At 47.7% G+C, this 24,767-nt stretch overlaps 1 protein-coding gene across 1 annotated transcript in view; it reads right to left on the bottom strand.

Moving 5' to 3' along the window:
• Positions 1–24,336, bottom strand: part of BAZ1B (bromodomain adjacent to zinc finger domain 1B) — a 52,078-nt gene extending 27,742 nt beyond the window's left edge. The window contains exons 1-9 of the mRNA XM_048966649.1: positions 24,090–24,336; positions 20,486–20,602; positions 18,338–18,482; positions 17,237–17,435; positions 13,473–13,594; positions 12,435–12,632; positions 5,327–7,019; positions 1,899–2,037; positions 1,325–1,455 (exon numbers count right to left, since the gene is read on the bottom strand). Of these exons, the coding sequence (XP_048822606.1) occupies positions 1,325–1,455; positions 1,899–2,037; positions 5,327–7,019; positions 12,435–12,632; positions 13,473–13,594; positions 17,237–17,435; positions 18,338–18,482; positions 20,486–20,602; positions 24,090–24,202 (2,857 nt within the window). The 5' untranslated portion in view covers positions 24,203–24,336. The remainder of the gene's footprint in view (positions 1–1,324; positions 1,456–1,898; positions 2,038–5,326; positions 7,020–12,434; positions 12,633–13,472; positions 13,595–17,236; positions 17,436–18,337; positions 18,483–20,485; positions 20,603–24,089) is intronic.
• Between the last annotated feature and the right edge of the window lie 431 nt (positions 24,337–24,767).

Consider the following 24,767-nt stretch of genomic DNA (forward strand, 5'->3'; position numbering starts at 1 on the left):
CAGCACTTTGGTCCCATGCAATGCTACAGGCTTGGGGCAGAGTGACTGGAAAGATGCGCAGAGGAAAAGGATCCAAGTGTATTAGTCAATGTAGTGCATTAGTCAATGGCAGGCTGAACATGAACCAGCCAACATGAACACTTTGCCCAGGCAGCCAAGAAGGCCAGCAGCATCCTGACTGGTATGGCAAGGGTCTCTGCTCCCAGGTAACAGCACCAGGACAAGAAATGACAGCCTTCTGGCACACCACAGGAGGTTGAGATTGGATATTAGGAATAATTTCTTCAAAAGAGAGGAAATGCATTGGAACAGGCTACCAGGGAGGCAGAGGAGTTTCCAAGAAGTGCAGAAATGTGGCACTGAGGGATGGGGCTTAGTGGCATGTGGTGATGATAGGTTGACATCATCAATACCAAGGTCAGTCTAGATGGTCTAGAGGACTTTTCCAACCTTAATTATTCTACTGTGTCAATTACACCATTGAGCTTGATGCCGTTTGTAAACTTGCTGAGGATACGCTCAATCCCATTCCTTATGTCATTGATAAACATACTGAAGAGCATGAATATCACTCATGACCGGCCTCCACCTGGATACAGAGCTGCTGACCACAACCTACAACACCTAACCACTTCCCAGTGCAGTGTTTGACCACCCAGGCACCACGCCACCAAAGCAAAAATCACAGAGCAAGAGACAGATCTTTGGTTAATCCTTCCACCTCATCGACACATTCATGACAAGGTGAAGAGCAGGCTGAGCGGATGTGCAAGAGTGACTATTTGCCAAAATGGCCTCAATCAGCAAAGCTGTGAGTATCTAGAAGACTTCTCTGCTTGACACTATCCCAGAGGGGTCTACAGAAAAGTAATAAACAGGCCTTGAGATTTCTACAATGACAGCACCTGGTCGCAGCTTAGCTTACTGATTCCCAGAGAAAAAGCAGCATGTTTGTTCTCTGTGGCAAACAGATGAATTTGTGAGATTTGTCACTGGTGGAGCTTAGCTTGCCGAGAAGTTTGGCACATGGTAAGTAAACAGGTACCAAGTAAAACAGAGCAGTTACTCCGTAGCTGATACTGACTGCTTTTAAGAGAGATGATCATATCCCATGGTGCTTCAGTGCTACACTGCAGCCTCAAAATCTGCAGCAGGGAGACCATAATGAACAAACTCCCCATGTGAGGGTTCCCCTGAGTGCACAGCAGGTTGAGAACAGAGGACTCCCACAAAGACTGGCCAGTTCTCCCTTAAGTTCATAAACCCATCCTAACAATCAGACAGCAACAAGGGAAAGATCCACAGAGAGGCTGGCTGATCATACCTCCTGAGCTGTAGTCTTTTCTGGCTTCTTCTTTTTTCTGATGAGGAAGGATGAATCTGTAGTCTATACTGTCATGTACCCAACCTTTCTCAATGAACAAGCCAGGGACCTCATCCGAGAACAGCCAATACCTGCAGGGCAAGGCACATGCACACGTTAGCAGCCACCTGTTACCAGTTTGGTGACTGTCACACACATACATCTTTACTTGCATGTGGGGGAATATCTGTTCTCAGAATTAATATCTGGGTGCATCTATACATTTAGTTGAGAAACTGGAAAAACTCTTATTAAAATTCATTCCGAGAGCACTCCTGCAAAACAAAGAGGGAGAAGACAGTAACTGGATTCTTGAGCACTGAAGCTCTGCTGGCTCGTGGGCTGTAGCCTCCAAACGGCCAACTACGTAAATGAGCGAAAATTACCACATTCTGTACGCACAAACTTTGTTTCTGCTCTCCTCCAAACTTCAGTGCAGGCAGAGTACCCTCCCCATCAACCACTTCTTGGAAGCTGTTATCTGCTCCTACGGGAGGGAGGAGAGCCAGCAGCACGGGGCCACCTCCTTTCCTACCTGTTGTGATTGCGGTCAGTGCCAACCGGGGTTCTGCGCATCACAAGCTTTGCTTTGGCAATCCCATCCTGGAACGTCTTCTCAGCTGCAGCTTTATGCTTCCGGATTCTTTCTTCCTCTGCTTCCTTCTCCATTCTCACTGTTGGAATTAGTGTGTGGAAGAGTTAGCTTTCTGCTATTGCATACGTATATGAGTATCATCCTTCATTCCACTTGGTCAGGAAAAAAAAATCATTTATTGGTAACTTTGGTTACGACTGCTTTAGCCATCCACCCTTCACAGCATCTTCCACCCACCACTATAGAAAAAAATTATCAAGAAGTGAAGTTTGGATAAGAACAGACTGGAGAAAACATTCCTCATTATCGTTCCTTATAAGTCAACAAAGTTGACTATTACTATATAATTACTGCTATGCAATTCCACATAACAGAATCAAAGATCTTTCTTTAACTACAGCACAACATAGAACAAGGAATTCTGCTCTAGTCGGCTCTAAGGCTGAGAGTAGAGCAGGAAGAACATGATAGAGATGAGCATGGCCAACAGGCACCTGCATCTCCACATCTGCAGCTATGAAGAATGGTGTTCCTGCAAGTCCACCTACTGAGCAAACAGATGCAGCACAACAGAAACCTCCTCTACACACAAGTGTCTCACAACCATGAGTAAGTCTTAACATTTTGTTCTTTCCCAGATATGCCACCCTGTGGAGAAGCATTTAAACAAATGAGACTGTGGGAAATATTCTTTTGCATTGAGAAAGTTTGAAGGCCTTTAGCCTTCTATAAAAAGAACCAAATAATGAAGACTTATCTTTACAGTAAAGAGTTTGAGCAGATGGAACGAGAGCATATGGAAGGGGTGAGCTGTAGGGCAGGCAAAAGCTAACATGCAGAGGTTGTACGCTAGCTGCTCACTCAAAGAGAAAGGCAGTTTCTTGCTAGAACTTTCCCAGGGCTGCTACCTACTCTCTTGCAGCCATTCGCTGCATTAAAATAGCTTTGGTAACAGTTGATTGGTAAGTATGTGCTTGGTTTCTGAAGTCCTGCCACCGTGACCAACCCTAACAGACTAATGAGATGTGCTGAAAGACATACCCCTGCATTTATTACACCAACCCAACTGACCAGCTTTCACATAATAACACACCAACACTAACCAACTTTCAGTAACTGCAGCATGAGAGTCCTCCCGTTACTTTCTTTTCTGTTAAAGTTGAGACCATCTTAGGAGTACTGGCTGCGATCTTCATAGGCTTAACTTTCAAGCAGTTGGAGCTTGCAGCTCCACAGATGTGACTCAAGCAGCAACAAGGACACCTCTGGCTGCAACACACACACTCATCCACCAGCTCAACCACTCAGGTGTTTTGTCTGCAACTGCTTTACTTCCAAAAGACATTACCATTATTAAAAGTAAATGCAACTGACAGGGTGCAAAAGACACAAAAAGTCTGTCTGATGGAAGGAGCATGCTGAGATGGTAACCACAGTGGGAACGAAGCTCTGTTTTTCACACGTTCCAATGACACAACCCCCAGAGTCTGAAGCTCTGAGCAGATTGGCTCAGCATCACTGACCCCACAGCCCAACTACTGCACCATCAGCATTAACCCAGAACTCTGCTGCTATGAGGGTATCTTTATGTCTGCTAGTAACCACTGAACAGGTAAATGTAGTCCTGGATAACTGAAATGTTGGACTTTGCTGGATGGAAATGAAGTAATACGAAGTCAAACTTCGATGAAAGGGTGCATCCTTCTCTGCCAGAGAGAGCTTGTTTTTCTTCTGGACTCCAGGAATGAATCAATCTACCCAGCACACAATCTTATCTTCTTCAGAACAGCATTGTTTTTCCTTCACATCTCACTAGTGTAAACTATCCAAGTGAAAACAACATGAAGCAGCTCAAGCAGCAGTAGTGTCTGGATTGTGTTTCATTTTGTAGTAAGGCTTTGTCACAAACTTGCCATGAAACAACTGGAACACAACAAGATCCAGGGCCAAGCAGCCATCCAGCTGCAGTCTATTTGACACCTGATACTTTGTTTTTCTGCATTAGTGAGACAATGTTCCAGATGCTCCATGGGAAAAGGGAAACCAAAGTAAAATCAGTCAGTAAGAGGTTAACTGTATGAAATACATCTATAATATATCTGCATATATATAAATAAATGCAGAAAATCTGTGGGCGTGGTAAAAGCCACAGCTCACAGCACAAGAAGAAAAAAAGCAAAACCCACAATATTCAGAATGTCTATGATGTGGGAGTAAGAGATCTAAGCCAGACCAGTGAGATTTATTAGTACTGTATTCAGTGAGAGACCCCTGGTCAAACAGAAACCAATCTGCAGGGGAAGCAGCACAAGGCGTGACACCTGTGAACAAGCATCAACCAAATGCCCTCTGGCTGAGCATCAAGTGAATAGTTACCAGTTTTTAATTGACACTGAGATTGATGACTGATTCTAGTGAGACTTCCAACACCTGCATCCCTTACCAGACGATCTAAAAGGTGTAATTACTTTCAGTGCAAGTTAGGGTTGTGTCCAGTACGATACTTCCCTTCAGAGCCCTGGGATACTCCATAGAATTTACCTATCCTCGATCTCTAGAACAAATATTTCCAGACTCCACTAAGGTCACATAAACCAGGCTCCATGCGAGATCTTCATCCCTCAACTGTTTCACAAAGGAAATAACCCAGGTGGGGTCATGCTGTCCACTTCCATCTCTCCAAGTTTACGAAAAACCAACCAAAAGAACACCAAACAAACCCAGAAGCACATTGCAGTGCTTCACTCTTCATATTCCACGCTCCTTAGCAAAAAGCGCTAATAGAGGCATCCCAAGTTCAGAGTAACTGGTGATTTATAGAGTCTTGAGGGGACAGCCTGCATTTATACAACTCCATTACAACTTCTTTGAAGTGAGAAACCACGAACAAAAGTTTGTTGCCCATATCCTTCTCTGAGAAGCCTGCTAGCATCAATCCGACAACATGCGTGGAGCATCTGCAGGAGCCTGCCATTAGCCAGGAGACTTCCCTGTGCAGAGTCAGAAGATCACAGAATCACAGCTGTTTAGACATTGTGTTTTTTTTCTCCCTCCTCTCCTGTCCTCCAAACAGTTTTTCTGTTCTTCAGCTTTCCTGAGTCTGACAGAATTAGAAGGTACTGTTTAAAAGATGCCCGCAGGCAGAACTAAAACCAGTTATCATTTTTAACATTCCAGATTTTGAGCCACCATACAAACACCTAAAGCTTTCCTCAGCCTGTAAGAAAGAATATTTGTGTCTTTCCTTTTTCCTTTAAGCAAATTCCTTAAAGGCAGATGAAGTTTTTGGAAAGACTGTCCATTAACGTACTCTGCCTTACACCCCACCCCCAACACAGAAATACCCCAGTCTCCGTTCTTTTTCTTACCTCTCATTTGCCTTTCTTGTTGCTCCCTTTCTTTCTTGGCTTGGATAGCAAGAAGGCGTCTGCTCTTCACAGCACTGATCATATCATCAGCTTCTATTTCTACCCGGTGCTCAATTTTCACAATCTCATTTTTTTTCTTCTCGTTTCTCCCCATTGCATTTTCATCTTTCCCATTCTCCTTGTTCTTGGCCACCATTTCTTTCCGCTTCTGTTTTTCCGCTCTCTTCTTGTCGTTCTCCTCCTTCAGGATAGCGAGGCGCTCCTTCCACAGCTCGGCTGAGGCCTGCTGCTTGGCCTCTACGTGATCCTGCACCGAGTAGGTCATCAGGATCCGGTGGCAGAGCGCCCCGAGTATCTGTAATTTCTCTTCAGGAGTCAACTCGAAGAACTCCGACGTCTCCAGCTTCTCCAGAAACTCATCTTGTACTTCGTTATCTTCAAAAGTTGCCGAATCCTTGCTTTCATCTACATTATCTGAGGCCTCGCTTTCCTCCTGTACGTCCGACTTGCGTAAGCACAGGCGGACCAACTCAGAAGCAGAATGCAACGTAAGTGGTATTTCAGAGAGCTTCATCCCTAGCTCAGCATAATCTTCAGCAATTTCATCCTGCAGCAGGGTCTGCAGAAGAATGACAAGTACCCGGTTCAAGTAAAGGAAGCCTCCCTTTTCTGCACAGAGAGCTTCCATCAAGGAGACTGCTGTAATGGGATACTGAGCATCTGGCATCAGTAGCCCTGAGTAACAGCTCAGGAATTCCACAACCATGGCAACATCCCCAAAGAGCGTATTAGGAAGCCCTTCTGGAGTATCAACCAGTTTAAATGTGGGCAAGTTCTTCCCCTTGAGATCTTGGTCCTCAAATCTTCTGTTTTTTTCCAGTTTTTCCTTCATCTCCTTCTCCTTGCGCTCTTTCGCTCTCTCCTTCAGTTTCTCTTTCAGCTTTTCCCTTTTCTTCTTCAGATACTCCTTCCGCTGCTCCTCTGTCATGGTGGCCAATTTCTTCCTGTGCTCGAGGAGCTCATAGCGCTTCTGTACCAGCCCTCGTAAATCCTCAGGGAGTCGGGCACGATCCTCGTTCGAGAGCAGCCTGGCTGTTTTGGAGATGATGCAGGAGAGTGCGCTTTTTTTGTCTTCCCGGTCTTTGTTCTCTTTGTAGTAGGCAATCAGATGCAGTGCTGCAGGAGGCAGCTTCTGCGGTTTGCTGGAAGACCGAGGGGTGCCCCCAGAGCTCCTGGGAGTCCTGGACACCTTGGTGGTACCTTTAGCCATGTCCAGGAGCGTCATCTGCTTCATTTTCATCTTAGGGGTCTTCAAGCCTTTCCCAGGAGACTTTGATTTCCCGGACGTTTTCTGCCCATTTAAAACCCTTTTGCCTCTCTGCTTTTTGTCCAAGGATTTGTTGCTGCCCTTTCCCAGTCGGCTCCTCTTTGGAATGTGAAAATTAGAATCAAGTTTACCAGGCGACATGATTTTCATCATCTCTTCCAACTCCTCTTTGGGACATTTTGAGATCTTGGAGTTTTTCATCTTCAGTGGGGAGCCAATAATAGATTTCTCCAAATGCACGTGACACCACAAGGTAGGGCTCAGTGGCTGACTCAAAGATGATCCATCAGTTTTGGATTTCTTGGAAGGTTTTCTGTCAGGCGACCCAGAGCTCTTCCTCTTGGTTGAGGGGTTGAGAGTCATATACTAAGATTAAAAGAAAGTGATTTTATATTAATATTGGAAGATATATGAAGGATCTAGATGGCTTTTACATATTTCTTCCCCGTGGGCAAGTAGCACACAGTACCTTAAGGTAACAAAGGCTTCTGCAATAGCTTTCATTACAATGCACAGCAGTCAGCAGGTTGATTATGAGATTAGCAGCTCATTCCAGAAAGTTAACATTTAACTTTGTAAAAGAAAGTATTGCATACACACACAAAAAGATTTTAAATGCTTTCCACTGCACTGCATAAAATCACTGTTTCCTCTCAAAAGGTGAATTTCAGAAGCTGTTTCACTTCAAGATTTCTTAGCAAGTCCTGTAGGGTCCAGTCTTGACCTCATCCAGGTAAAAACTGATGGAGCACAGAGGTGATGGCTAACAGCAATTCAGAGACCTGCCTCTGAACTGCCTGGAAGTTTCACGATCCACATTTGCACTTTAAGGATGAGGTCACAAATGAAACTGAAGAAAGAAAATTCAATTCTGAATTCATGTAATAGAATTTTGTTTTTAAGCTGTTGAAATAATCCACCTGACAGCACACTTTCAGCATAGAACAGTTTAACCCAGAGTCAGAAACTGATTTCAGCAACTCAATTCAGTTTCAGGAATTCAGAAAGCCATTTCAATAAGTGAAAAATCAAATATTACACACTTATAAGAATATGACATTTAGGTTATGGATAAAATGACCAGAAAACAGCAGCTGAAGAGTCAAAAATTACGTAGCAATAAAAAACTCTGCAGTAGTTATCATAGATAAAGATGGAAGCTCACAGGAAGGTACTCGTAAGAACAGACTTAGGTAAAACCAGCTCACACATGCAATCAAGATTGTCAAAAAAAAAATCAGATTTTCTGGTCTCTGCGTGTTCACTCTTGAAGGCCTTACTCCAATTTAAGAGTCCTCATTAGCTGTTTAGAGACTTTTTTTTTTTTTACTAAAGATGGCACCAAAGTTGAATCTGCTTATCCAAGCATAACTTCATTCTACAAAAATGGTGTTGACTTCTCTATTGAAAGCATCCAGTGTTAACAAGTTACCGTAACTGCAAGTTAACAGATCCACAGCTCATGCTGTGTATTAAACTGCCAGTTATACAACAGTTACTTTGCCAGAACACTGGATTAAAAAGCTCTCCAATCATTTCTTGGTTTAAAATTCAATCTCCGTGCCGAGTGGGAAACATGGCAGAAGCGCCATCCTGAACCACAAAGCTAGGGGCCCCTGGAAATCACATGGAAGATGTTAGCTGTGTGCTTTTTCCCACACCAGAAGCAGACCTGGAAAGGTTAAGAAGAGTCAAGTTAGAGTACAGAACAACTTGAATTCTTAATGTGAATTCTTGTGGTGGAGCTTAGGGAAGAGGTGGAGAGGTTAAGATCCATTAGAGACTGCGAGAGGGAGATGGACTGGTAGTGTAACTCTCTGTGAGAAACAAGCAGAGACTGCAACCTCCAGCCTGTAGTGGACTCTCTCCCTTGCCGTGGTCAAACCGAGAGAGCTGACTTGAGAGAAGAGGAATGGCAGCAGGTCCCATCTCAGCGACGCAGGCGGCGCCCTTCCCGACCAACCTCGGTTCCTCAGGTGCCTCTGAGTAACAGGTTTGAAACCCTGGAACTTGAGGGTGAGGAGGCTGAGAATGAGGTGGTGAAACAGGCACTGAGATTTCCTAAGGAGAGGCGGTCAGCTCCACGCTTGAAAACTGCCTCTTCCGGTAAAGAAAGGAGGGTGATAGTTGCAGGAGATTCCCTTCTAAAAGGAACTGAGGGCCCAATATGTCGACCCAACCCCACTTGGAGGGAAGTGTGCTGCCTCCCTGGGGCATGGGTCAGGGACATCTCTAGAAAGCTGCCTGGGCTTATTCGCCCTTCTGACTACTACCCCTTATTGGTAGTTCAGGTTGGCAGTGATGATGCTGCCAAGAGAAGCCTAAGGGCTATCGAGAATGACTTCAAGGGTCTGGGGAGGGTACTGGATGGTGAGGGAGTGCAGGTGGTTTTCTCTTCTATCCCTTCAGTGGTGGGGAAGGACACTGAGAGGATCCAAAAAATCCTCCTCATCAATAAATGGCTTAGAGGCTGGTGCAGGCACAAGAACTTTGGTTTTTTTGACCATGGGGCAATTTACTCAGCTCCCGGTACGACGGCTGCAGATGGAGCTCACCTGTCTGCAAGGGGTAAAAGGATCCTAGCCCAGGAGCTGACGGGCCTCATCGAAAGGTCTTCAAACTAGATAAGAAGGGGGAAGGGGACAAAATGAGGGCTGCTGAGGTTGTGCGGGTAGTTCGAGGTTCAAAAGTGAACTTGATGGGTGGAGTTTGAAGGAATGGAGTGTGGCAGGGGAATGCTGCTTCCCTGAAGTGTCTATACACTAATGCACGCAGTATGGGAAATAAACAGCAAGAGTTGGAGATCTGCGTGCGGTCGCATGGCTATGATCTCACTGCAATCACGGAGATGTGGTGGGACAGCTGGCATGACTGGAATGTTGTCATGGAGGGCTGTGTGCTTTTTAGGAAAGATCGGCCGGTGAGGCGGGGTGGTGGAGTCGCTCTTTATGTGAGAGAGCAGCTTGAATGTATTGAACTCCACCTGGGGGAAAGCAGCGTAGCAGTGGAGAGCTTGTGGGTAAGAATCAAGGGGCGGGCTGGTACGGCTGACACCGTTGTGGGAGTGTGCTACAGGCCCCCTGATCAGGAGGAGGAGGTTGATGAGGCCTTCCTCAAGCAATTGGAAGCAATGTCACGATCCCAGGCGCTGGTGCTTATGGGGGACTTCAATCATCCAGATATTTGCTGGAAAAGCAATGTGGCCAGGCATGCGCGGTCCAGATGGTTCCCGCAATGTGTTGAAGACAACTTCCTGATGCAGGTGGTGGAGGAATCAACAAGGAGAGGGGTACTGCTGGACCTTATTCTCACTAATAGAGAAGGGCTTGTCAGGGAAGTAAAGGTCGGGGGCAGCTTGGGTTGTAGTGACCACGAGATGGTGGAGTTCAAGATCCTGAGTGGAAGAAGTAAAGCAAAAAGTAGGATTGCTATCCTGGACTTTAGGAGAGCCAACAGCGATCTCTTCTGAGACCTACTTGGAGCAATCCCATGGGCTAGGGTGTTAGAAGGAAGGGGGCCTGTGAGAGCTGGTCGGCATTTAAGCAGCTCTTCTTCCAAGCTCAGGATTGGTGCGTCCCTGTGAGGAAGAAATGGGGAAAGGGTGACAGGAGAGCTGTGTGGATGAGCAAGGAGCTTGTGCGCAAACTCAAAGGAAAGAAGGCCCATGAAATGTGGAAAAAGGGTCTGACTACTTGGGAAGAATACAGGAATGTTGTCAGGGCCTGCAGGGATGCAAGGAGGAAGGCTAAAGCCCGTCTGGAATTAAATCTGGCAAAGGGGATGAAGGATAATAAAAAAGGCTTTTTTAATTATGTTAACAGTAAAAGGAAGACTAGGGAGAATGTGGCTCCCCTGCTAAGTGACAGGGGTGTTCTGGTAACGGGGAATGCTGAGAAGGCAGAGATACTGAATGCCTTCTTTGCTTCTGCCTTCAGTGAAAAAGCTCCCCCTCGGGAATCCGAGACCCTGGAGGTTAGAGAGAGGATCTGGGGAATGGAAGACCCCCCTTCTGTCAGGGAAGAGGTGGTCCGAGAGCGCCTAGGCAACACCAATGTTCACAAATCCATGGGACCCGATGGGATTCATCCACTGGAGCTGAGGGAGCTGGCAGAGGTGATTGCTGAACCGCTTTCTGTCATCTTTGAGAGGTCTTGGAGGATGGGGGAGGTGCCTGAAGACTGGAGGAGAGCCAACGTCACTCCAGTCTTCAAAAAGGGCAAGAAGGAAGATCCAGGCAATTATAGGCCAGTCAGCCTCACCTCTGTCCCTGGAAAGGTGATGGAACAGCTTGTACTGGATGTCATCTCCAGACAACTGGGAGAAAAGGAGGTGATCAGGAGTAGTCAGCACGGGTTCACCAGGGGGAGGTCGTGCTTGACCAACCTGGTAGCCTTCTATGATGTTGTCTCTGGCTGGGTGGATGGGGGGAGAGCAGTGGATGTAGTCTACCTTGATTTCAGCAAGGCATTTGATACTGTCCCCCAAGACATCCTTATAACAAAGCTGAGGAATTGTGGGATAGGTGAGTGGACAGTGAGGTGGGTTGAGAACTGGCTGACTGGCAGAGCGCAGAGGGTCGTTGTTGGTGGTGCAGAGTCCGGTTGGAGGCCTGTAACCAGCGGTGTTCCTCAGGGGTCGGTGCTGGGTCCACTCTTGTTCAACATCTTCATCAATGACCTTGATGAGGGGATAATGGCCACCCTCAGCAAGTTTGTGATGATACGAAGTTGGGAGGATTGGCTGACAGCCTGAAGGCTGTGCTGCCATTCAGCAAGAGCTGGACAGGCTGGAGAGCTGGGCAGAAAAAAATCGGATGAGGTTTAACAGAAGCAAGTGTAGAGTCTTGTATCTGGGGAGGAATAATTGCATGCACCAGTACAGGTTGGGGGATGAGCTGCTGGAGGGGAGCTCTGCAGAGAGGGACCTGGGTGTCCTGGTGGACGACAGGTCGGCCATGAGCCAGCAGTGTGCCCTTGTGGCCAAAAAGGCCAATGGCATTCTGGGATGCATTAAAAAGAGCGTGGCCAGCAGGTCGAGGGAGGTGATCCTCTCCCTCTACTCTGCCCTGGTAAGGCCTCATCTGGAGCACTGTGTCCAGTTCTGTGCTCCCCAGGACAAAAAAGACAGGAATCTCTTGGAAAGAGTCCAGCAGAGGGCCATGAAGATGATGAGGGGCCTGGAGCATCTCCCCTATGAGGAAAGGCTGAGTGAACTGGGTCTGTTCAGCCTGGAGAAAAGAAGACTGAGAGGGGACCTGATCCAGGTCTATCAGTATCTAAGGTGTGGGGGGCAGAATGGCGAGGCCGGACTCTTTTCAGTGGTGAGTGGAGACAGGACAAGGGGAAACGGCCGGAAACTGCAGCATAGGAAGTTCTGCACCAATGTGTGCAAGAACTTCTTTACAGTGAGGTGACGGAGCACTGGAACAGGCTGCCCAGGGAGGTGGGGGAGTCTCCTTCTCTGGAGATGTTCAAGACCTGCCTGGATGCCGACCTGTGCGACCTGGTGCAGGGAACTGCTTTGGCAGGGGGTTGGACTTGATCTCTGGAGGTCCCTTCCAACCCCTACAATTCTGTGATTCTGTGATTAATGTGGACCACTGCTTTAGACAATTAAAGCGTGTCACTCCATACAGATGTCACAGATGACAAGAGCAGGGCATCTGCTCTGTAGGCCTCTTGAATTTCAGCTCAGGAGTAGCAGAACCAAACCAGCATGCTGAGAACTGGTTTTGTCATCCACTCCCCACCTTCTGAAGGAGATAGTTTTAGGAACTCTTACCTTATGCGGGTCAAGCAAGAAGTCACTAAATTTGCTGGGGAGAGAATATTTCTTCACCAGCTCATCCTCCACCACCCACGGGGCGTTCTCACCGATGCCAGCACGCAGCGCGTTGTGCCGGATGAAGTACCTCAGGATCTCCTTGTTGGGAGGACGCTCCGTACGGACCAAGCTGTCTGCTGGCACGTTGCTGATGATCTTGGAGATAAGCACACATGCTGTTAGCATCTAACATCTAGGCACATGACAGACAGACATCACATGGCTAAAAGGAGCACGGGCTGGTACACTGCCTCATGTCCACAAACTATTACACAAAGACTCAGAAACAGAACTGAGATACATAATAGAGATGAGTAGGGGACTCAGTTAGCCAAAAAATCCTTAGAAGTATTATTTTATGTTACAGACTTCTTGCCAAAGCCCATTGCTTTACTTGGCAACTACAGAAGTCTCTGACCTTTCCTCACACATGCTTGCTACTAACCTAGAAACTTTTACACGTTAGTGTTTATTTTGTCCCGATTTCTGCCCTGATACCAGACTCTGCAAACAGTACTCATTAAGCTGAGGTCAGTGCTGCCTCCAACAAAATGGCAAACAGATGACAAAAAGCATGCAGCAGTGATGCAGCTACGCAGAGCTTCCACAAGCACAGTTCCCTGTGATGCTCAATGAGGTTCTGTTAGAACAAAAGCAGCTGCTCCTGCTTGCAACTATCAGCACCCCAGCCCCCACCATGTTTCATTCACAGCCTGATTGCAGGTGAGCCAGGAAACAGCAGCATCTCTAAAGCCAGTGCAGCACTGCCTCAGCTCTGTGTAGTACCAGGGGATTGTCACGTGTCTCCACACACAAAACCAAACTACATACAGGAACAGTGAGACTAGTCAGCCCTGCTGGTAACTGCAGACATCTTGCTTCCAACACCAACTCCATCAGGAAGTATTATGTCATATTACATACACTACCTATAGATTATTAAACTGAGCTTCCATGCTCATGTTATAAGAGGAAGGATTCAAGCAGTCATCTCACCTTGTCTTCATTTTTCAGCTTGACATCATACTTGTGGGGCAGGAATTTTGGTGGAACCCACTTTCTTTCTTCCTTTTTCAAAGAAGTAGGAAGCTTCCGAGGAGACCGACGTGCTCGATCATCTGATAAACCAAGATAAGACACTAAGTGTCTCAGTGCTAGACTTCTAAGAAGTTAAAGAACTCTGATGTTAACTGGAGCTGTGCACCCTCACCACCCACACAGTGTTTGGTTAAAAGTCCCCAGATTAGTTTTCAGAAACGTTCTTAAGACAGAGGCAGAAAGGGAAATCCCAAAATAGGTGTGAAATCAGTGACCACACCTGTTTTCAAGGAGCATAAAGGACTACTAGCACTACTTAAACTCATCTCCTTAAGGAAGCCAAGCTGCAACTACTTCTGAAGAGGAAGAAAAGTCGTATGAAGTTTACAAATTGACACTAGGTTTTATGATCTAACTGGCAACCTGCTTAGCTGGCTGCTGCTTAGCCAACTGGCTCTGTCATAACATATTTCAAATAATTCTACTGCATAATTCTATTGCAGGAGTTTAATTTGAAGTCAGTAATTCACTTCCCTGGTCACTAAGTGACTTCCAGCTATGTGCTACCGTGCATGTGAGCTAGTTTAGCTGTGGATTTTAAATATATTCATACAACTTCCCTAAATCACTCTCAGGAGAGATGTAATTGCAAGAGCACAAAGGAATCACATCTCCTCGCCAGCTGACACCAGGCCTATTGTTTCCACATTCAGGTCGCACATTTCATCACTCAAGACAAAAACCCAAGCTTATTGAACAAAGCAATCCCCAGATGCTTTTCACACTTGTGGCTATGACTCAATGAAAGCACTAAAGTAAGCCTGACAGATGAAAATAATTGCCTGCTAAGTATAGACAGAACACAAGTTCTAAGATGCTAGATTAAGTCAGATTTTTTAATTTGCGTATCACTGTCGCACAGGAAGTCCTACAGCATTTAAACTTCAGCAGTGTATATATAAACTGCAGCTTATGTATATCACAACCAATTTCTGCCACCCATCTCCTCCAAAAATCAGGAGACTTGGTAAGGTAACAGACCACAGATGCCAGGGGCTGCCTACACCATCCATGTAAACATGTAGTTACTTCCTGCCTTCGCCATGTACTCCACACAGTGAAGGTTCAATTCTGTTCCAAGTGCTACTCATTACAGAGGTTCTGAGTAAACAAAAAAAGCACCCTGAGTTTTGTAATAGTATGCATGAAAAGTGACTCATCAGCTCCCCACAAGCCTTGACTTGGACCTGCTGTTGTTCCGCATCTGTATTAGAAGTCTTGGTAAGTTAACAAACACCAAACCATGTTTTTTCACTCAACAGCACACTGGAAGCTGCACACAAGACACTTCAAGTTGTGTAAAGGATCTGCTTTTAGAAATCTGGTTCAGTGTCCTAACTGGCAGTGCTCTCTCTGCTGCAGATGTGTACCACACATGACAGACTTGCGCCTACAGTTGACATGGCGCTGCTCGGTCCTGGCTCTGACTCTGAAGGACTTGGCCACACACACCACTCTGCAATAGGCCTGCAAGTGACCTCTCTATGATTTAATATCTACACTCTAGAAATAGGCATAACTGAATTGCAGCTCACCAAACAGCAGCTGGAAATCCAAAAGAAGATGGCAATAAATCACTACACACTCCTTCCTGAAGTTATTTTTATAAAATGCATACCTTAAGTACATTTTTTGATGCACTGTACTGGAACAAAGCTTACATCAGCCACACTCCTGGAACCTTACAAAACACCCACATGTTGTTGTCTCCTATTCATCAGTTATTTTAGATTTTCCAAAGCAGTATTAGCTCTATGTGCAGCTCAAGCTGCAGAACTTGCCTTCAGGAGCTCATCATCCACGTTCAGGAAAAGCTAGCCTTTCGGTTCTGCAGACTTCCCAGATTTCACTCCCTAAGCAACTAAAGACACAAAGCTACTTTAGACTGCACATCTGACAATAATTCCTGTATGCAGCTGCATTTTTTTTCCCCAACATAAGCACCATAATCTCCCAATCAAGGAAACCAAAGCTGTCTTTCAACAGAATCTGCAAGTTTGACATCAGTGAAACACTTGGGTTAACTGTGCCCCCTGCTGAGCTCAGAGAACGACACAGTCCCACAACAGGCAGTGACGCAAAGCCTCACCATTCACTCCTGTTCAGTGACCTCAACACACATCAACAGTGGTTCAAATATGTAACACGGGAAAGAAAAAGTGCAAGTAAGCATGGCGAGGTGACCCACAGAGGTTATATGCTGTCTCCTGCAGCTGCAGTCAAGGGAGCACTGCAGGAGTGGGGTCTTCATTACTTCTGCAAAAGTATGCTGTAAAAATACAACATTATTGTAACAGACTCTGGGATACATATTTCGGAATGAGTTGATGCCTATGGATGATGTTCTGTTACAACCTGGGACATAAAAGCATAGCATTACATACCTTTTAATAAAGGCCTACATACAAGAAGAGTTGGAGCGCTCACTGCTTCTAGTGATTATGGTATGAGACAGCTGGCAGGGTTTATCTTCTACAGAAAGGGAAGGACAACCCCACTTTACCAGGGGGCAACTTAAGGCAGGTCAAACATGAGCCATGGCCTGAGAAAGGTGCAGGGATCCCTGCTCCACCACAGAGATGTGCCATGCTGCACAGCAACACTGCCAGCCTGTACAGGACTGCAGCTGAACGCAGCTGGTTGGAGCACCACACACCACTGAGCAAATTATCACAGCGGTCCTTATGAAAGATCTCAGCCCAAAAAAGCTGCTGTAAATCAAAACAGTTTGTAACTTTTTCCAGTACAAATCAGAAACAGTTGACAATTACTAAGCCCAGAAGAGAGCTTGGAACAACTTGTATTCTGCTCCTGATTCCACAGCTAGCTTGCTGCGCTGCCTTTGAACTCCCCCTACTCTGTACCAGAGGAGGCTGTACACCTTTCTTAGATGCTGGACTGACTACTTACAACAAGGAAGCAGCTTATTGCATCTCTTTGTCTTTAAAATTCAGCCTATCCAGATTATTAATATGCTATGGATTTTCTTGGCTTGGGTTAACAAACACTTCTGTATCTGTTAAAGAGTATTAGAATTCCACTTTCAAGAAGTTATACAGGAGATTAAACTATTTTGTTGGTTTTGTTTGCTTCTTTTCTTTCAGTCAAAACTTTTCAGATTCAAGACTTGGACATCCACTGCTTTATCCACAGCAAGGAGAAACAGATACAAGATCAGGGAACAATACTTGAAAGCACACCTTACCTTGAACCCTTAGAAAAGAGTTTGGTATGTACGTTTCTGCAGGAACTTTGGCTCATCATTTGAAAACTGGAGTGGGGAAAACCCAATGTTTGCTTTTTATGTCAAATAGGGACATGAAAAAAAAGAGCTTCTCTGATAGCAGAAAGAAAATGAGAACTTGCATCTGATCACAGAATGACAGAGGTGGTTTTTCAAAGGATGGAACAGGGATATGGCAGCAGAATTTTATGATTCTACATCAACTTCTGAGTTCCCCTCACCCTTTTCAGTACACTTGTTATACTTTCAAACCTTACACGTTCCACACGTAGCATTCTGCACTGCACCTTTGGAATACAGAATGGCTTCCATTTTCAAATAAGCGAGGCAACAGCACTGATGCCACCACTAACAAAGACAATTTCAGGACCCTGGTTACACAAGCTGTTCCCTGGTGGCATGCTGTTTTACTACTTACTCATACTTTCCTTCCTGTTGTCTTCCTCCTTCAGGATAGACTCCTTCTGATTGTCCTGGGCTGCCTGGCTGGAATTCTCTTTATCACTGGATGGGGAATCACAGGCTCCTTCAGATTTCTTTTCAGAGGCCTCTTCATCAACTTTCTCCAGGGGATGTATTTTCACAACTTTCACAGGCAGCATTTTCTCCTTACCGACCTGCATCAGATTATCAACAAAAAGTAAGCTTGAGCAAGACCTGCGAATGAGTTCTAATGCTATGAAAAGGCAGAAAGAAGTCACCCCACCGAATAGACAAACAACTCACAATAAATAAATGGGCTTCTAAACTGTGGTTTGGCAAAACACTTAATGGACGCCTGACTGAGAGAAGCTCATCATCTCTGTCATGAAACAACTGCAAGCTTTCCCCTCCTACTCCTATCAGGACACTTTGTACAAATTCTTAAGAACAAGAACTGCCAACCCACAAGTTTCTCCAGCATTTCACAATGCTGCTTTCTCAGTCTAAGGAAGGAGTTACTTTGGTAGCTCCAAAAGAGGTCCTAAACAGATTGTTAGCAGAAAGCTGTTTTTCATCACTTTCCCTAGTTTAAATGAGCCTGAGTTTTTCCCATTAATCCTTGTTGCAGAGGGGTTTTTCTAATTATCAGAACATCACTAAATACATCCAAGCGGTTGACTTCAATCCATACCAGTTTAAGACTCCCACTTCTGGGAACACGTTACGTGAAAAGGTCACAGCAGATTATGAACTGTAACCACTTCCAATTAAAACAAATACGAATTATTGTATATATTTAAATATATACACACAGAGCATCACACACTTCAGCCGATAACAAAGGAATCCTCACTTTCCCCACGCACACACAAGTCAGTCCTTCTCAGGACATCAGTGTGGTGCATCCATACACTTCTGTTTATGGAACTGCTCTGCATTTGAGAGCAGTGCTGCCCCCGGGCTTCCACAGAAAAGAAATTCTCACCACCTTTCTGATAACACAAGTGACTGATCTATCCTTTCCCACTCCTGCCTTTAGATATCCCAGATCGGCTCTGTGCAAAAGCAGGGGATCAAATAGAAAACACATCCGTACCTCAAGATCACACTCCTCTCCCACTGCAAATTTGGTCATGATCTCCACCCAAGCTGCATCCACCAGCTTCTCCAAAGATACGGTGTTGTGGTGAACTATTTCCAGCACCGGTTTCTCATACCAGATGGGGAACTCCTCCTTCAAGCTGAGCGAGGGCATAAGAAGCTTTCGTTATTCAGGGAATAAAAGCCAAAATGCAAAGCAGTCTCCCATTTCACAATCCAGCAGCAGCCACAGCCAGCACAATGTTCCAGGCAGAAGCCACACTGGAATGCAGAGACAGTTTTTTCATGCGCTGCCCTGTGTGACCAGCCCATGAAGTGTTAATTGGCACGACAACACTAATTGTACTTGTCCTTCCCAGAAGGAACGCTGAAGGGGGTTCTGGGAAGAGCAGCACTGCTGGTAAACCCTTTCCTGCTGGTAATTATTGCCTCCTGAACTGATGTTAAATACACACCAAGATCTTGTCATTATTCTGGGACCTGTTCAAAACTGTTGCTTCCTACAAACCATAAGATGATGCTGGTAAACACTGAGAGCTTCCTGCTTCCTAAACCCTGGCCCTACCCACTCCAAACACAACAAAGAAAGCTAAAGCAGGCTTAGACAATCTCATCTTTCCACAGGAAAACGTTCTGTGTTTCATCATGTCAAGATTCTACAACTTTTTCAACAGAGACAAAAAACTGTTACAAGTTCACTTATTCTTGAACCAGTCAAGTCCAGGATTTGACAGGGTACTTTGAAGTGCACTGTGGAAAGCTTTCCGAGCTGCAAAAAAGTCAGATCTGTGCCACGTTACTGCAAGAAGGCACAAAATGCTCTGCTTTTTCCAAAACCCTTTCAGCTTCCTCTGCTGTTTGCTGTTCTGCAACTGCCACCAACAGATTGATCCCCTCAGCAAACTAAACAATCTCGTTCTTTTTCCTGTCAGCAGCCACTGAACAGCTTTTAGACCCATTTAGAGACACACAAAATTTCATCAAATCCTTTTTTCCGCCGACATTCAGAGATGCTGCAGCTAGAGTTATCAACAAACCTTTCAGTCACACTTTGGTCCTTTTGGTTTTTTTTTTTTTTCCTCCAAAGTGCCCAGCCAATCCAACCTCACCACCCAACAGAACACAACCTTTGCCAGCTGCACGCCCTCCTCTTGAGCACAAACACAGGTGAGGAAGGTGACAGCAGCACTTCAAGCTCCACTGAAATAAGGACCAGCAAGAAATAGGTCTCCTATTCGTTGCCTTTAAGAACGTGTTTAAACCTTAAATTATGGGGCATTTCTCCTCAAGGTGAAGCTATCAACTCCTCCACCAACCAATCAGGAATTTGCACTATTTGCCAAGTAACACAGAAGTTCTCCTGCCTTGGTGGTACCACTATCTGCCCTGTTTGAATCCAGGTAAAAAAAAAGTCACAAATTTAAGTAATCAGTTTGCAGAACAGAGAAACATGCCCTTCGTCTGGCATTATTCATACAGTTTATTTCATGAGTACCAAACCACAGATGTGACTTCAGCCACGGGCAAGTACCTTCACAGACAATTCCCCTGTGGCTCTAGGGCCGTGCTGGATCTCAACCAAAGACTCAGGGCGATGCTGAGCACTGCAAGGGCAAGCTGGGGACACATGAGTAAGGAGGAACACCATTGGTCTGAACAAAGTAATTGTTCTTGCTGTTCTCCCTTTGTTCTCTATCATTTCAAGTAGAATGAATGCCCAAACACTTACTCCAGAACAGCTGAATGACCAATTCCACCACAGATCTGTCAAAAATAATTACAGCTGCAGATCTCACTGATACAAAATGCTCCAACAGCATCTTGCTCTATTTTTTACATCAGGATTTTTTTTCCCCTCACTATAAAGAACTCCCATTACTCAGGGAGCTTTAAAACACAACAAATACATACACTGAGCTATTTGAGTTCAGTAACACCAAGCTACAGCAAAGTACCTTACTATCCTGTTTTAGCAACAGCATCAAGTTCAGATATTTTGCTTTTGACTCCAAAAGCCCCAGACCTACTGCCAGGCAGCAGGAAGGCAGCCACCTCCCCGTCCAGCACCCACACCTCCCTGCACACCCCCTGCCCTGCCCCAGTGCCCACACACAGGCACATACCAGCTCTGCAGGGTACTCACAGCTCAGCAACTTCCTGCTCCTCCTCCCAGGCCTCTTTGTGTGTCAGCTGGCTGCTTCCTGTGCTCTTGCACGTCCATATTCGCTCGCTGTATCGCTCCAATCGCGCTTCATACTCCCTGTAGCAGCAGCAGCTCAGGAAAACAGGAGTTATGCAGTAGGCACCACCACAATAGCACGAAACAGTCTTATTCAATTAGACTCTTTCTGTCTGAGCGCATAAAGGCCACATTACAGCAAGGTTTGACCCTGCATCTCTGCTGCACTAAATCTGAATGCTTTCAGACCAGGAACTACCAGAGCTCTCCACAGCCTGTCCTCTTCTGCGCTGCCCTACGGAAACTGCACGCCATCAACCGAGCTGAGGAATGCACCAGGAAATACGTGTGGCTGAGCACTTCTTGGGTCTGATGAGACTCCAGCTTTCCCAGGCAGACTTGTGGGGAAGCAGCCCCGGCACCACAGGCACATGGAAGAGGCACAGAAGGACCCTCACCACTTGCCCGTCCACTGGCAACTGCTGCTCCGTGCCTTATGGGGTCACACACATACATGAAGCTTTCTACAGACTGCACGGGAACAACCATCAGAAAATGTAACAGTGCAAATCGTTACTCATCCAGCCTGTTCATTTGCTATATGCTTTTGTCTTTGTTTTGTTTGTTGGTTTTGTTTTGTTTTTTAAATTTGCATTAGGAAGGTAAGTCACAACTCCAACAAGCCCACTTCCCTGGGCATTTCTCCCCAGTCCTGAGTCAGAGCAGGAGGTGCAGGAGTGTAAGCACTGCCAGGCAGCTGCCCAGACGCATCCCAGGGGTGGCTGCTGCTGCACGCTGTACATCCACAGAGCAGCCCTGCAGTTAGCCCAGCTCACAGCTGCCACACTGATGGCGTTTCCCAGTGTTCCCTGTGGCTGCAGACATAACAGAGAGCCCAGCTGCCTGTGGCCTCCTGCCTATAAGGCACCACAACCAAATCAAAGGGGAATTTGGGCACTTCTCTGCAGTGATACCAAACAGCCAAAATAAAACAGGAAACCAACAGCCCTGCACGCATCACAGCAGTTGGCCGCTTTAGTAATGAACAACTTGACACCATAGCTCTGCTTTTTCCTGTGCCTTCCCCATAAGGAAAGCCAGCCCAGCCCTCACTGGCAGGGATGCAAACAGAGGCAGAGCAGCTCCCAGCTCCCTCCTGCACTGCGCATCCCTCTGCTCCTCCTGCACGCTGCAGGCACATGACCACCCACCCTGCTGCCACAGGACGAGCACAAAGGCAAACAGCAGCAGAATGTTTTTGTAAATTCGCTATAGCTCAAACTTTCCACTACATGCACACTGCCCGCCCTTTCCACTCGGACTGGAAAGAAGCGCGGTGCACTTCAGACCATGCAGCAGGTCTGGCGTGGGGCTACACGTGGGATGTGCCAGCAGCACAGAGCCAGAGCTGCCACAAACCTCATAAATAACCAACTGTGGACACAGCTCCGTGCAGTCAATCCCCAGAAAGCCGTAACGCACACGCTGCATGAAACTAGCTATCTACAGATTGTATCACAGCAATGATCGCTTAGATGTTTGTCGAAAGCCAGAGAACAAAACCAAATTAAAAACAAGAGACTGGGTCAAAGAAAAATGTTTTAAAGCAAACAAGCTGGCCACTGTACAGGAGGAGCACTAAGCAGACAGTTCACTCTTTCGTGGGTTAGTGAAACTCTCCCAGAAATGAGTGCCAGCTCCAAAATAGCTTAATTGTGTCATAATTGGCCCCACATGTACCAGCTAAAGGGGCAAACTCCCAGGAGTGTATTTAGGAAGCACAGTTCCCAAGGCGGCAGGCAAAGCTTGCTGCTACAATTACTGAGCATGGCACCGTAATGTTTTAGCACTGCCATCCTTCAGCCAGATCTAAACTGGATGATACTGCACTGAAGATGTAAACTACAGTCTTCAACATGCGCACAAAACGCAGCCAGATCGGTATTTTTCTCTGCTGCTCACAGCACAAACTGAAGATGGGTGCAACAGCAGCAGGTTTTGCCTGGGAAGAAAAGCAGCAGTGCTCCCAGAACAGACCCTGTGGGTGCTTTGCTCAGCACAGCCATGCCAGCTCAGGGTCAGCCCTGGCGACCACATGCTCTCACACTGCCTGACTGGTGTCACACACAGCAGCCAACACGCTCAGGGAGATAAGCTGGTCAACAGAACTCTGTATTTTGACACGAAGCCCTCAGCACATGTACACACACACACACACACACACACACTTGGCTTTTCCAGGTGCGTGAGGAAGTAACAGGACAAGCCCATCCCACGCACAACACAGGGAGCATTTATCTGCTCTGCAGCCCACGTGATCCCAGCAGTCCCTGCAGAGCTCCAGCAGCAAGGAGCCCATCTCCAGATGCTGGCACTTCACCCACACTACGCCTGCTCACTCTGGGCACCGTGGGCTTCACCTGGCACCAGGGACCATGGGCAGCACGGCTCCTCTTAATGAGTTTGCAGGCGTATGGCTGCAGAAGGAAGCCACAAGGAAACACTACAGCCAAATAAATCCCCAGTCCACTCTACCCACTTGCCCAGTGCCCTCAGACACCTGAACGCTCAGTCACAGGACAGGTGCGTCTACTCACATTTACCAGACAATGCCACAACACCCCTATTTTTCTTCACCCTATTCTACAGCTGCAAGATCTAAAGAGCCTTACAGAGCGCTGTGCCCTTCCCTGGAGGTGCTCAAGGCTGGATGGGGCCCTGGGCAGCCTGGTCTACTATTAAACGTGGAGGTTGGTGGCCCTGTCTATGGCAGGGGAGTTGGAGATCCATGGTCCCTGAGGTCCCTTCCAACCCGTTCTCCGATTGTGTGAACCCACTGCCATGCACACACCTCACTCATGGACGTGCACCACAGGAGCCCGCACAGAGCAAGTGCTGATTCACTGCTCCTCCAGTTGGGAAAGCCGGGGCCAACAGAACCCCAGCTGCCCTCACTGGGCAACACCTCCCTGCAGCCGACACTCCTTTGCATTCTTCCTCCTCTTCTCTCTTCCACCTCTGGCCTAGCTTCCATCGCACGCATCGCCAGCAGAGTACGGCACAAACCCGGCGTTAGTTTCTCTTTTTAGCCCCGTGACGTCTCTCTGGCGACGTGAACTTTCCAGAAGGCGCAGAGCCGGCAGCCCCGCTGCCCCCCACGAGCCGGAGCTACGGCCCCGCTCAGAGCTGCGCCCGGGGGCCGGGGCTGCCCGACAGCGACAGGAATTGAGCTCCTCCAGATCCTTCTCGCCCGCTTCCTCGTGGAGAATGAGAGCGGGCTCTTTTTTTTTTTTTTTTTCCCCCCACATTTTTTTGTTTTTTTTCTGGCAGCTTTTTCAGTCGTAAACGGAACGTCTGAACCGCCAAGAGCTGCGGGATCTCCATCCCCGGCGGGGGCAGCCGTGACCCCAAACCCCGCAGGAGCGCAGCTGTGCCCCGCGCCGCCCCACGAGGACTGCCAGCTCCTTTGTTCCGCCCGGCCCGACCTCCCGGTGCTCCCCCGCACCCACCGCCGTTCAGCCGCCCGCCCCGCTCCTCCCCTCTCCGCCCGCCCCGGCCGTGAGGATACTCGCGGGTGCGGAAAGCCTCCTGCGTGTGCGGGACGATGAAGCGCTCCCCCGGTTCCCCCGGCGGCAGCGGCTTGGCCAGCGGGAAGGGCTTGCGGCCCAGCAACGGCGCCATGGCGGCAGCGGCCGCCGGATCCGCGCGGTGACGCCGGGCCCGGGCGGGAGGATTGAAAAATGGCGGGAGATTCCCCTCCCCCTGTCGGGCGGGCGGCGGGCCCGGCCTGCCCGCGCGCACCCCAACCCTCCCGCCGCCCCGCGCCGCCCGCCCTCTCGCCGCCCCGATAGCCTATTGGAGGACGGCCGGGACCGCCGCCTTCCGATTAGTCGACGGATCCGCCAATCGCGCCTCCTCGCCCCGCCCGCCGGTGCAGCAAGCTGCCTTGCGCTGCGCGGAAGGTGAGAGGTCGCGTTATGTAAGTGGCGGGGAGCGCGGCGCCATTTTGTGGCTCCGTTATCCGCCCGCCCACTCCCCGCGGCGGCCAATCGCGGCGCGTCGCCGCCCCCCGCCTATCCGGGTACCGCGGCGCGGCCGGGCGCCGGGCTTTGTCCTCCGCGTTCGGCTCCTACCCTCCCCCGCGTTCCCCCCTTCCCTCGCGGCGCTTGAAGGGGCCGCGGCGCGCGGGGCATTGTGGGAAGGTGGCGGCTTCACAGCGAGGTTGGTGCTCGTGTCGGTGTGGAGC

Source organism: Lagopus muta, chromosome 20 (genome assembly GCF_023343835.1).
Source record: "Lagopus muta isolate bLagMut1 chromosome 20, bLagMut1 primary, whole genome shotgun sequence".
Classification (NCBI taxonomy): Eukaryota; Metazoa; Chordata; class Aves; order Galliformes; family Phasianidae; genus Lagopus; species Lagopus muta.